We start from the raw sequence: 14,887 nt of genomic DNA on the forward strand, positions 1-14,887 counted from the left end.
AAAATATATTGGGTAACTAACTCTCAGTCACAATCGAAATAATTTAGCGTCCTTTCTTTCTTTTTTTTTCCTTGTTGTTACATGTCACCTTAGGTCTTTATGAATCGATTTTTTACTAGTGTTGCTTCAGTATTCTGGAAAGAAACACTCGGCTAATAAAAGATTCGAATGTAATGTACAGGAACGAAACAAAAGGATTATTTTTCTTCTGAATGAATAGGAAGAAAAACGACAAATTGTATTACATATATGCTAGCTATTTATCTTTTGTGCATAGCTTGTTAAAATGAAATGAATATGGTTATTCAAATTTTCATTTTATTTACCAAGCTGAAAGATCAAGTATATGTAATAACTAAAAAATATTTTTAATCTAAAGCGGATCAAAAATTTTAACTAAAGTAAAATTCTGCAAAAATTTCAGAAACTCAAAGAAGCATTTTTGATATGCTTGCTAACAAAACGGTTTCTTTTCATAACAATGTCCACAGTTTATTCAAAATTCTTTCAGTTTACTTGAATTTCCTACAAATATCTCAATAGAAAGTCTTTGGAAATGCAACCTGATCTTAAGATAAAAAGAGAATGGTAACCTTATAGTTATTTTACTTTACCATTCAAGAAAAATTAACACATGCTAGTCATTCATTTTAGGAAGTTGAGTGCAGCGTTCGTTGTCGGAAACAATTTTGTTAAAATTTTTGAAACATTTATCGAAATTTAAATGATTTATTATAGCATAATTAAAATTTAGAGAGAGGAATAAGATGGAATGTTTCAAAACTTCAATTCTGGAGCTAAATCATTCTGTTGATTAGTAAGAAACTGAAGCAGATTTGAATAAAATGTTCACATTTTTTTAGATCAAAATCCAGCCGAAAATATCTGACTCTCTTACTCTCTTGTTTTCAAGATTCTGACATAAAACGGGGATTATTACAGTGACCTGGTGGTAAGGTCTCGGCTTCAAAGCCGGAGAGTTTAAGGTTCGAGATCCAATTCCCCCGAGCAACCGTCATGTAAGCAGGCATGGTGCCCGTTAATTCAGCCGGGGCCGATCATCCTCCCACTGGTGTGGTGTGGAAGCTTGGAGAGAGGGGTGCCATCTCCGGTCTCGTTCTCGTCATCTAACCGTGGTTCAAAATTACGAGGTCTTTCCCATTATAGAGCTAGTGTTGCTTTAAAAAGGGACGCTAATATAACTAAACGAAATAAAGCTAAGTAATCTGTGATAAAGCGTTTTTAACTCATAAACAGAAAAAAAAAAATCAGATTAGTGTTAGTAGTGCTTTCTACACTACACTGAATCGTGTAGTGTAGAAAGGCTCTTCCTTTCTTACAAAAGCATTGCTTTATTTTGAAAAACGCCTTCTAATAAAATGCAAGTACTAATATTTCACTTAGACAAATGAATAAGTTGAGGGTAACTACCTTCAAAGGTGAATATCAGGATTTTTGGATATTACAAGTCATTTCAAAAATTTTTAAAGTCAAATCAAAACCACCATCAGATTTAAATATTTTTCAGTTTATTCCAGAAACGCTGAAAGTACTGTCCTTGAATTTTAAGCATATAGAAGAATATATTGAACTCGCCTTTTTCTGTAAGAATTCATCACGAAGGGCATTTAGGACATAGACCGAAAATTGATGAAGAAGGAATTAATTCAGGTTCATTTCGTTTAACATATAGCTGAGCTGATAGTGCTTTTAAACTTTCATAAATTATTTTGTATGTTGTACGCAATGCAAGAATGACGTGCAATTTTCGAAGAAAAGTGCAGTTTAATTTCATTTACGTTCTTGACGACATTAGGGCGATTTTCGCAGGTTTTAACACAGTCAGAAGACGAGGATGACATCTGAGTAGGCATCTCTTTTCCAAAATTTCCGAACCATGCCCATATTGTTTCGCCCACGACTACAGATTTAGCATACACCAAACACACATACACGACGGATTTTTAATGGCCCTAAGAACAAAACCTTATCGTTGGTTCACCGAATCAAAAACATCACTGAAAAAGGTAGTTATCAATTTTAGAAATGTAGTATCATTTCCTTATCAAAGTTAAATATTATGTCTTAACGCTACACCAGTCATCAAATGAAAAGTTTTAATCTATGACTGCTATAAAAGTTTTAAAGTGATGATTACGAAATTATAATGCCTAGCCTATTGGATTTTATATCATAGAAACAATTAAAAAGTAATTAAAACAGATAAAATATTCAACAAAGGGACACGACGAATAAAAGATCTCTGAATTTTAATAACACGGTTCAATTACATTTAAGTGGAAATTCTACATGAATAGCTAAATCTTTAGTTAGAGCACATATAGAATTAAAAGTGTTTCAATTTGGATATCTTAGAAAAAGTAACAATTTAAAAAGTAAATAAAAGATCCTTATAACTTTTATGAATTTAGTTTTGCACTTTTAGATTCATGTTCGTTTATACTTAGAGTTTATTTTGCTTCTCCCATACACATCATAAATTTCTGGATAATGTTTTTATATTAATATTTAAATTCGCACAGAAAATGTGCGAATTTAATATTAGGTGCATGCATGTATTTGATCATTTTTTTTTCATTTTAAAAAGTTATTTATTGAGGAAAATTGGCACAATATATATCAATCAAAATATTTTCCTACTTTTTTCCAACAATTTTCTTCAACTTTTCCCTATTTTCTTTCCAATAAGTCTTACAACTGATTGTCTTTGAATTTTTTTGATCTTCCAGACCGTTCTTTCTCATTGACATCGAAATCATCACTCTTAAATCTTTGAAACCAAAACCCACAACTGGGATATGACAGAGTAGTACCATCTTCTAAAAGTGCTTCATGGGCGTCAGATTTCTTCAAGTCAAAAAAAAAAAAAAAAGCAATGAAAGTCAAAAATGCAATTTGGACCGTTCCATGATTGGGATCTTCATACACTGAATAACTCGATAATACTGAATGGAAAGCTTTCAAAATGATAACACTAAAGTAATAGTAAATTGGTAAAACCAAAAACCATTGTCCTTTATATAGATATTTCGCATGTTAACCAATATATGTCGCTGATTAAAATACATGCAAACACCTAATATAATGCATATACTTGTCAAATTATTAGCATTACTTACATAAAATTTAAAATCATGTTTAATAAAATAATAAATAAATTTTAATGAATTGTATCCAAGATGTTTTTATCTTAAAAAGCATTTTTTGATCAATATTTTATATTTTTGGGCAAACAGTTTTTGGAATCTGATATCAACATGATTAAAATGTTTTTGAAAGTCAGTTCGCATAAGCAATTATAGATTTAAAAAAAGAAGCATGAAACCCAGATTATATATACAGAAATAGTTGCAGTTTCAAGTATCTCTCGAGTCAGATTAAAACTTGTAATTGGTAAAAATTCTACTTTTTCAGAATCAATTATTTTCAATAGAAATAATTGTAACTAAAGACTTTCTTTGGACAAAATTTCTACTAATGTGTTTTAAAATCTCTTTTTGAGATTTTGTTTGACGCAATAATGTTATTTTTCGGTCTAAATTTACACTAGTTAAGCGAATATTAATTGTTGTTTTCCGTTGATTTCAAAGTGATTGTGAAAAAGTGATTGTGAAAGCATCTTTCATCAAAAATTCTTAAAATAACTTCGTTCTTAAGATGATTAAGGCGTTTTCACAGACCCTTTTTTGATGAAAATTTTTTTTTCCAATTTTTGTATTAAACTTTAGAAGTTAGTAGTTAAATATTAAAAGAAATGGCAACTTGATAATTTTTGTCCAGTTATGAGCAATTAAAATTTGTAAACAAGTGCCACATCCACTTTCTAAACAGCTAAATTTTTTATGACTCATTATTTAAATAATATCTTTAATAATATAACGGCATCTAAATTCGAAATTAATAATTTTTTTAATATTTTTTATAATGTTATCATTTTTATAGTTCAAACTTTTACTATATTTAAAACTATATATTCGTCTGATTATACAGTAAAAATGTGTACGTTATGCTTTAAATGCGTACAGAAGGTTTAAATTCGTTAAGAAAAATACATAAAGATTGAATAAATTCAATCTTATATCTATTTATTTATTAAAAAGGTTGTTATTTAAAAAAAAAATATGATTTTTTTTGCCCTTCAAAATGCTCCAGACACTTCAGTTGTTTTTTAGTCTTAGTTGGAGAAATTTCGGCACACATATTGAAGTTATTTTGAAATTAAAGTATATATTTCCTTTCAAATCAAATGTTCGCCCAAATCAATAGTTTTGAATTATTATATGAATTCCTTTTGAAGTTTCCTTCTCAAACACAAAATTTAATGCCAACTATCGCTTAAAAATTGTTAGAGTAAATAAGAGAAAAAGATTAGCCGGCTTTCGAATAATTTTATAGCGCTTGCAACATTTATCATAAAGGCTATTAATAGTTATTAAACATTATAATTATATCCGCAATACAAAGGTAAATAAATACATTGCAATGAAATTTTATATGCTATCTTTTATGATGTTTACTTGCGAAATTTCAAATTGATAAAATGAAAATTAAAAGTAGAATATTTTGAAATTCTCTGGTCGCTTTAAAGGCTCGCAATTAATTTTATTAAAGCATTTTTTATGATAAGTTTCTATGGTAAATTTTACATTCTAAGGTATTAAAATCGGTCCACCAAAAATAAATTTTGTCATTGCAAAAAAAAAAAAAAAAAAAAAATGTATGGATGTAATTAACATGCATAAAAGAAGAAGCAGTTTAGCATTTTAAAACAATTCGATCATATATCACAGAGTAGGATTTTTAGAAAGTAAGGTAGTCAATAAATCTTGGATCTACAATTGGCAATTTACCTTAACAGACACAAACGCATGAAGTTCTGGGTGGTACTGAATGGGAATTTTCGCCAACTATCTCTAAGTGTCGTCCGGTTGATAATGCTTATTTCAATGGTAACGGAGTGGTAGGCTGTCCACAAGTGTCTCTAAATGATGATGTCCGCGTTACCACGGAAAGAGGGTGCAGTAGCTTCTGAGGGAAAGACCCCTGAGCACCCGAGGACTGAAGTCTGACTTCCAGCTCATACGAAGATGAAACTCACACATTCGCTTGTACAACCCCTTTTTACAGGGGGGCACATTCACACACCTCACAGATAGAACACAGATGAAGAACAACCATGCCCGAACCAGGATTCGAATGCGGGGCGCCCAGGTCACGGGGAAGATGCGCTACCCCTATGCCAGGACGTCGGCAAGTGTCTCTAAATTTCGGGCTGAATATGCAATACTCAGGAATAGTTGCAGGTTCCTCCCCATCAGATAACAAATGTGTTATTGGAAAGGTAGATCAGGTGACTTAGGTGGCCAATAAAGAGTTAGCTACAAAACAATTCGTATTGAAGTGTGACTTGCGTGGCTAGGTTTGGTTTCGTTGAAAATTAAGCCTGAGATTGTGCAAAAGAAAGGCAAAACAATGAATCGTAAAATTTCTCCAACATCTTACTATATTTAAGTGGGCCTAAAATAATTTGCAGAAAGGTACAGTTATCAAAAAAAATAGCACAATTTAATATAACCTCTTTTTGTTGGCTTGTGAGGAGTGCGATAATAAAGGTAGAATCCCTATGCTTTTCAGTATGTCCTCCGATATATCTGTGCTGGTTTCAGTACACTGTTATAAACCAAATTAGTAACACTATTCGCCCTTAGTCAGTGCAATTCGGTCAGTCGACTCTGCACTACTGTAATCGGACTTAACTGTATACAGCGGCTCAGAGCAAATACTTAACGGTCGGTATGAAGGTACATTTCATTCCTCATTCATCCATTAATAATTTCTTCGGTAAATTATGTGTGAATCATCCATCGGATGGTTGATAACGATTATTCTGGTGCTATGATTGATAAATCTAATGCCCATCTGACAATATTTCTGTCTTCACCTTCTTTCGCGGCTTTAGATTGACCACTGTCGTTCTGATGATAAAATCTGTCATTGTTCACCCACTCATGACAATATCATTCATCTAATCTCTGCACCTCTCCAACCCAAATGCTAAATGATTCTCTGATATGCCCATCAAACCTCTTCAAATCTGATGACACGACCTCTTTCAAAATGTGAAATATAATGAGCATTAATCCACTGACATCGTTAGTGTCGAGACAGGTTGACTTTAATGGAAATGAATCAACATTTTTATCTATCAGCTCGGGAATTAATCCTTATATACAAATGTCAAATGGAAAGTTTTAATTTGCTGGAGCACTGGTAATTCATTTACTGGATACCAAATTTAAACCATTTGCATGTTAATCGAAACGTCTTAGTATGCGAAATTTTATTATAATTAGTTTACCCTTTCTATGTATATTAATTTTTATTGCTTAGAAATTAGAGCAGGGACTCGCAAACTTTTAAACATGACGACTCAAAACAATAACACATGGTCTTTTCAAAAGTTGTTTTATAGGCCTAAAAGGAACTATTGTGAAGAAAATTATATGTTGATGTTAGATGTCTTAAGTCCTAATCACATTTTTACAAATTGTAGATAGATGTATACACATTCAAAATCTTGCCGCAACTTTCAGTTTGGGAGCCCATGACTTAGTAGCTTTTAATTCATGTAAGAATTAAGGCTTAGCTCATGGTAACTCAATTTTAAACAAATTAATAAAAAATGAGACTTTAAAAAAATATGAATTTGCAATTATTAAATCATGAAAGCACTAAAAAATTCGAGCAATTATATTTTATCAGGAATTTTTCGATATTGAATGAGTTTTTAATGAATTACAAAAAATATATCGCAAAAATGTCAGGATTTTTATCCAGGCTTTTAAGCATAACTCTGCTGTGAAGGGGAAATTTGTCTGGTGAAGTCCTCATCGTTTCAAAACTGTCCAGATTTACGATGCTCTTTCCAAAATAGTTCAGGCATAGATTCAAAGTGGGAATGTAGATAATTAAACTAATTCAAATTCAAACCAAACCAAACCAAACCAAAATTGCTTCCAGATTTTTGCGGGCCACGGTGGCCTAGTGGTGAGGTTTCGGCTTTGGAACGGGAGGGCTTCAGTTCGAGACCCGATTCTACCGAAGAACCGTTGTATAATCGGGTCTGGTGTGCGTTAAATCCGTTGGGGCCAAGCGTCCTCCCGCTGGTGTGGCGTGGAATTTTGGAGAGGGGGTACCAGCTCAGGCGTCATTCTCGTCATCTGACGATGGTTCAAAGTTATGAGGTCTGTACCAAAATAGTCCCAATGTTGCTTTAAAGCATGACGCTAATATAACTAAACTAATCTTGAAAAAAATCCAGTTTTTTTTTCTTGGATTTTGACTGTAGAAATCAGTAAATGTATGATAAAACTTCGGAAATGTCACATTCATTAAAAATGTAAAAAAAGCTTGTAATCTAAAATTTTCAAGGATGATGTTGAAGAAATAGAAAAAAATGTTCTACCAAAGAGGGAAAAAAATATATGTGCACACCTTGTTATGATTTCATTTCCCGTTGGATTTCCATTCTTTATTTTTCTTTCGTCGATAGCCGAAGGACATACATAGATCAAGTCCTATCCGAAAAATGAAATCGAAACAATCCGCAGCGAGATTTCATTCGTTTCTCTAATGGAGTTCTGGGTAAACAAGATTAAAAAGATAGAAACAGTGTTCCTATTCGGAATGTAAAATCAACTCTGTCGATTAAATTTTTTATATGAAACCATTTAATTTCTTTGTCACTCATCTTCCTAAAGAGAAAAAATGTAGTTTTCGACTTTAAAAGGATGTTGCAAAATTGATCATAGTGCTGGCGACAGTGTCGCACAAACTTGAATATACAAATATTTACAAAGCTAAAAACGTTCTGATGTTTAAACGACATAATCTATTTCCCTTAATTTTTTGTGTTTTGCTGCATTTCCAAATCTTTCGAAATGTATTACTAATGTCTAAATGAAACATTTTCATATATAACAAGGACAAAAAGTAAAATGAAACAACTTACCTTTAGCCTTGGGCGAAAACATAAGCAAATGAGCACAAGACGCACCATAGCCGTGTCCAAGTAATGTAATATTTCTTGGGTCCCCTCCGAATTGGGCAATATTTTCTTGAACCCAATGAAGAGCAGCAATTTGGTCCATCAACCCATAATTGCCTCTGGAAGTAGTTTCCATAGCTGGCAAGAAACCTGTAGAAGTAAGAAACATATTTATAGAAGCTTTCTTTTTCCCTGTAGTGCCTTGGAGTAATGAGGCGCACTAGATAATTCAGTTCTTAAAGCAAAACACTACAACAGCTGACGAGAAATAAAGTATAAATTGGCTTACTTTTGTTATCTTCATCTAATATCTAATAGTGAATTTTCAGAAAACCCAAACCGAAAATAATTCTACTAGGCAAATGAGCATTTTTCTGTAAAAAAGTGTGATGTCTGTTTCTTTCCAGATTAACTTTTAAAATGAAAAAGTGAATGAATGAATATCTTAGCTTCCCTTATGCCTAGAAAGAGAGACAGAGAAATCAGAGGATTAATGGCGTAAGTCATAATATTTTCCACAAGGATAAATTTTTCTCTGATATAGGCCATGCAATATCCGACTTACTGAAAGGAACAATGCCACAAGCAAATTCCAATTTTTTTTCTCATTTAGGAGGAAAAAAAAAAAGAAATCAAAGATAGGATTTTGACAATATGAATTTTTTATTTATTTTTATTGATGGAATGGCATTTATTAAAATAAAAACAGCATCAAATACAGATTTTCTATCTAAATGAAAGAGTTGAAATCTAATGAATAAATCATATTCCGAACGAAAGTTTTTTTTTAAAAAAACAGACAAAATAAAGAATGGTTGTTTTATTATAATAAAATATTTAATATTAATTAAAATATTTAATATTTTTATTATAATAAAATATTTAATGATTATTAATAATAATCCATCTATGATAATTAGGGAAAACATGCTTAATTAAAGAAAGCAATTCGTTTGCAAAAATAGTAATAAGTAAAATATTCTTATATATTATCTCAAATGTGAATTCCAGTATATTTAGAATTTTTTTTAAGATCACTTTTCAAAGTAATAAACATTTACATGGATACTATCTCAACAGAGGTCTAAATACATAAGAGGTAATAAAAATTAGAAGTTGACTTTCAGTCGCTTATTATTGAAATCGATATATTAATACATATAGTTATATTATCCAGCTCTCAAACAGTTATCATTAGATAAACCTCCCGGATTACAGCATAAAGAAAATTCAATTGTAGGAAGTTTCGTATTTGATTTTGCGAAGTTTATTATCAGTATCTGCAGTCACGAGGAAATAATAGACATATTTTCTATAGACAAGAATGAATAAAGTGTACAAGAAACTTTTCAAAATAATAACATGGAACTCTTATAAATAAAAAATAAATAACTATGCATATCTCAACTTACTAAAATCTTTGCAGAAACTTCCAGTTTGATATATTTGATACTAGTATTTAATAGGTATAATTTACAAGACGTTCATAAAAGATTTATAGTTATTTAATGTGATTTCGCAATTTGATGAAATTTAATCATTCCCATCGGTTGTTTATTATCAAGAGAAATCCCGAAATTATACAAATTAAAGAACCATCCTTGATAAAAAAAGAAGTCGAATTTAAGAGAAGATGTTAACATAATTACGCGGTCTAAGAAATATGTAGCTAATGGTTGTGCCAAGAAATTTTATTTCGTCAAAATATAATTTCGAATGGAATTCATCAATAAAATTTATTTACTTTTTGAGAGTTATTTAAGAGATTTTACTTAATGAATAACATGCTCACAAAAAAGAAAAATAATTGGATTCAAATAATCATCAGAATATCTAAATTTCAAACTTTTTTCAGGCAGTTATATTTTCTCACAATATGAACACAGATCATTTGGAAGTATGGCATTATATATTATTTATTTAGAAAACGTTTCATTTTATAATTCTTACATATTGTTAATTAAAACTATATTATTTTTATGAATATAATTGCAATTCGCAAGTTCATATTCAACACTTCGTCAAAAACCTCTAATTACTTCGGATAAGCACATAATTTTCCCAACATCAGAGAGTTGACACCAGGCACTTCCGTAAATTGCTTTAATTCAGGAATATTATCTGTTTCATTCTATTCTTCTGATGATGTGTCTACGATTCTAGAATAAGATTCTAGAATTCCACCAGGATCACTTATTAGCCGCCTAGTATGTTTTCGTCTTCTTGGTAATATTTCACTATCATGAGTTTCATTTTCAGTATGGTGTAAATATTTGCTTATTTTTTCTGATTCTTTAGAATCCCTCCAATAACCTTAATATTCATAATCTGCACTATCCCTTGCGAGGTTTATTTCACAACATGTTTTTCCTTTAGTAAAAATATATATTGGCCTGACCGATGTTTACACTAAATATTTATAAGAATGAAATCCCACTGAAATGAAATCCACTTGATATAAATCAGGACTAACAACAAGTTAGTCCTGATTTATATCAAGTAATTCTAACGGTTAGCAATATGTGATGGTGATCTATGATATTAATATAAGTAACAAAAGTGCTGCCGGATTTAATACATAGAAATTTTAAACCAAATTTATTATCAACAGTAACTTTATTCGCATTCAACAGTAACTTTATTCGCATGACGAGTGTAGCTCGTCATCGTGCTGTATGGCACGAAAATTCAATGACCAGCTAGCTATCGCCGTCATTTTAATGGAAGCAGAAGTAGCATAAAAGCCAAACGCTTTTTATCCCAGCAAAAAGTAACTTTATATTTAAAAAAAAAGAATTCACGATGTCCCTGAGAGTCACTTAAAATATTGAGAATTACCGCGAATGATTATTCGAGATGATTTATTCCACTACGTCATTCCTCTGCTTCCAAATTCACCCAACTCTTCACCAAATTATTAAGAGATGAAGTAGCATAGATGTTTAATTATATGAATAATTAAGTATCCAGTAATTTTTTTATGAGCTGACACTCAGACTCTAAAAACTAAATAACAAAAACTCATTTGAAAATGTTCAATATTTATTGGAAATTTAATACCCTGTTTCATTCGCATTTATTATTTATTCATTTTTTATTGGACTGTTAATATAAATGCTAAAAAGCTTTTTGAGAGTTATTAAAATTCTTGCTTAAAATCTTTTACTCCAAAATAAAAGTGAATAATACAAATTATTCATCCATCTGAAAGAATTGTTGTGCGTTTATGCTTTAAGGGTCTTTTATGCTTTTACGTATTTAATAAGAACTTACTTCTTTTCGAAATGGCTTTATTCATTTATTTCAGCAATTAACTAAAATTTCTGTTTAAGTACCAGAAAGACGTTTTAAAGCCGATGAGCACGTAACTCACTTTTAAGGCGAGCGATTTTAAATCAATTTATATGGATGCATTGAATATAATGCTACTGACGATTACTTAATAAATTAGAAAATTGTCAAAAAGTGTTTTACAATTTTACAGACATATTTCTGGGAATCTGGCACTGAATCTAATACTTTTACAAATATAACTTTTAGTTCTATTGATTAATCGTTATGATTCTGAATAATGCAGTATTAGAAATGGTTTGTACACCAACTGCTTTTTTTATTCTGCCCAAAATGTCAAGTAGGTTCGAGACACGTTACTTGGACTCCACTTAACTCAAATTATAATATATTGTTTGAAATATTAAACAAAATTTTTAGATATAATGATACATGAGAGCAGTCTCAAAATTAATGTAATATTCACTGTACACTTAACTGTGCAATTCACTGTACAAAATTAATGTAATATTCACTGTAGTTTTCTAATATAATTTATAACAAACACAAATGTAGATATTACTTAAATATTTTCGCTTTAAAATAATAATGAATATTCTCCATGCTATAAAATATAACAAAAGTTCTCAAAGAAATAGCGTTTCAATTAACAACCACAAATTCTTTTAAATACCAATTTAAATGATCTCGACTCTGTTTTTTATCAAAATAAATTTAACCTGAGTTAAAAATAAGTTTGAAACTTGATTCTGTACACTGAAATAAGTTCAGTGTACAGAATCGCTTGAATTTTAAAGTAATTGCAGATAAAAATTCAGTAACTGATTCCGATAGCTCCCGTATTTAATTCTAATAGTTCTCTTTGTAACTTTTAATTGATGTGACTATTAAAATCATATCTATATAAGTTTTAAGAAGAGTCACCGTCAGTATGTATAATGTTAATGCTTTGTGATTTAAAAAGATAAATTTAAATGCTTAATGCTATTTAAAATTATAATACTTTTCTATTATGGAAGAATTTCGGAATTTTACTTAAGCTCTGAAAAACACAAAAATTCTCTGGAGAATTTTTCTAGTTGAGGTAAACAGGTATGATGTATCGTTAGGTTCGATAATAATTATTAATTTTATTTTAATTAATATGTAATAGTATCAATTAAAATTTTTATTTTCTTTTAAATAAAAGTTGTTGGAAGATAAGAAACCTTTAAACCTGTTGAAAAGACTGTGCTATGAAAAACTACTAAGTAACTTTAAAAGGCTTCCAAAATTCTTACAAACAATTTCCCTTAAAATCTTTTTTAGTGTCAAACAATATTTGGCGACATACTTAAAAATTTGGTGATTAAGCTTTTTCATTCAATTTAATTTTCTTAATTTGCAGATCTCCCATAAAATACTGTTCTTTTTCGTTTAATATATGCTAAAAATTGTAATTTTTGCTGTTTTAATGCTTTTATTTTAAAGTAAAATCCATCACATGAAATTTTAAATCTAATGACATAAGCTGCTTTAAACATGACTGTATGAACAAAGGATGTTTACTTGTTAAAATTTAAACAATCTTAAATTCATAGATGATCTTTTTATCCCAAGACTGCCAGCATTATTTCATAGAAGAACATTTTGATTTGCCGGCGTCCTGGCGTAGGGATAGCGCATCTTCCCTGTGATCTGAGTGTTTTGGGCTCGAGTCCCGGTTCACGCAAGGCTGTTCTTCCTACGTGTTCTATCTTTCGGTTGTTTGAATGTGTCCCCTGTAAAAAGGGGTTGTTAAAGCAAATATGACGCATGAGCAGGTGAGTCGTACTTTTAGCCCTAGATGGCGCTACTAAAAACAAGAGGCTCTCTGTCGGCTTAAAGTCCCTGACTTCGTCAGCTGGTTTGTCTATGACAAGTGCCATAAGAAACAACAAAAACCTATTTTGATTTTGTTTTCAAATATCAAACAAAAGCAAATATCTCTAAATTTGAACGAACATTTTGAAAAATGATGATGTTAAACACAATTTTTTATATAAGGAGCCATTTAATGCATTTCTTTAAATAAGGAAGATTGACAAATAAGGCAAAATTTTAACTCAAAAACAACTGAGATTCTTCAAACTGTTATTATTTTTACTGGAATTGATTTTCATATAAAGAAATATGATTCTTCCACTACACAATTTGACCGATGATTCTATTAAATCCTATATCCTAATTTTAATGAAATCATTTTACGTACTATTTTAATTAGATATCATAAGTAACAATGAAAATTATATTACTCTAAATGAACGTTATTTTATGCTAAATTATATTGCGTGATGCGCAATGGATTCCGATATAATTTTATGCGTATCATATGAGGTTGCATTGGTACCATAAAAATGGCTTATAATTTCATTTATTTTTCAGATAATTCCTGGGTAGTTATTACCCACGTTTATTGACTCTTCAAAGTTCTACCGTTTTTAAATAAAAATTATCTAGTCTAAATAGAGCAAACAAATGATTCTTCTTCAGTCATATCTGATTGTAAACGATTGTACTAAAGTTAAAAAAGTAAGAGAAATTTGCTGTAGAATTGGTTTTGAAAAGTCAGAACTTAATATAAAGATAAACAAGGAGCTCCATATTCCTGTATAAATTAAATATTAGATTAATAATATATAGCTAATCTCAACAATACGGTATTTAATTTATTTTCTTTTCATTCTGAGATATTTTCATTATTTCTATCACTCTTCGTCTTTTAAAAGCTTACCACTTACTTTCAAAAGCTTTACCACGTTTCTGATTTTTTTCTACTGATCGAATTAAATTAAACTTGAATCACTTCTTTCTTTCCATTAATTTTTGATTGTTAAATTTCCGGTTGAAATAATTTTTTTCGGAATATCTTCAGAATTTTTATTTGCATTTTATCAATACTTTTTTCTCATTATTGGATGTGAAACAAATAATGCATATAATAAACAATTCAGCCATCAAAAATTTTATATAAGCTTTAATAATTATTCAATAACTTAACAACAGTATGCCGACATTACAAATAGGGAATGATGCTAAGTTTCCACTAATATAAAAAAAATCCATTGATTTTTGCTGATAATTTTTAAATTAGTCATTAAGCCTAAAGATAGTTTATTTATTTAGAACATAAAACTGTCAAGCCAAACTATCACCTTAATGCATTTATTGTAAATCGTAGCAAATTAACAAGATTGTCTGCAAATAAATAATCTTATCCAAAAGCCTTATGGTTTTTAAATAAACTAAAAATACAGCACATAATGGAGGGGGAGGGGGAGGAATTATTGATACTACGCAGATTGATAATTAATTTCGGAACCACAAACACACGAGGCAGTTTGGGCTGACTGAAACAAGAGCTGAAAACGAATCGATCGAGTTCAGATTGTTCGTTTAAGGTTTTGGCCCTTGCAGGTGGCAGATTCGGTTTGCAACCTTCAGCATTTGATTTTTCATTCCATCTATGGTAGTAGACCTGTTGACTAAATAAAATCCAATCTTCAAAAA

General features: G+C 30.2%; 1 protein-coding gene across 2 annotated transcripts in view; it reads right to left on the bottom strand.

The window, feature by feature from the left end:
- The window catches only part of LOC129960584 (neuroligin-4, X-linked-like), a 264,029-nt gene that overhangs the window by 45,965 nt on the left and 203,177 nt on the right, over positions 1-14,887 (bottom strand). For both annotated transcript variants that reach the window (XM_056074076.1, XM_056074078.1), the window contains exon 3: positions 8,033-8,218. In XM_056074076.1, the coding sequence (XP_055930051.1) occupies positions 8,033-8,218 (186 nt within the window). The remainder of the gene's footprint in view (positions 1-8,032; positions 8,219-14,887) is intronic.

This window comes from Argiope bruennichi, chromosome X2 (assembly GCF_947563725.1).
Source record: "Argiope bruennichi chromosome X2, qqArgBrue1.1, whole genome shotgun sequence".
In the NCBI taxonomy this organism is placed as follows: Eukaryota; Metazoa; Arthropoda; class Arachnida; order Araneae; family Araneidae; genus Argiope; species Argiope bruennichi.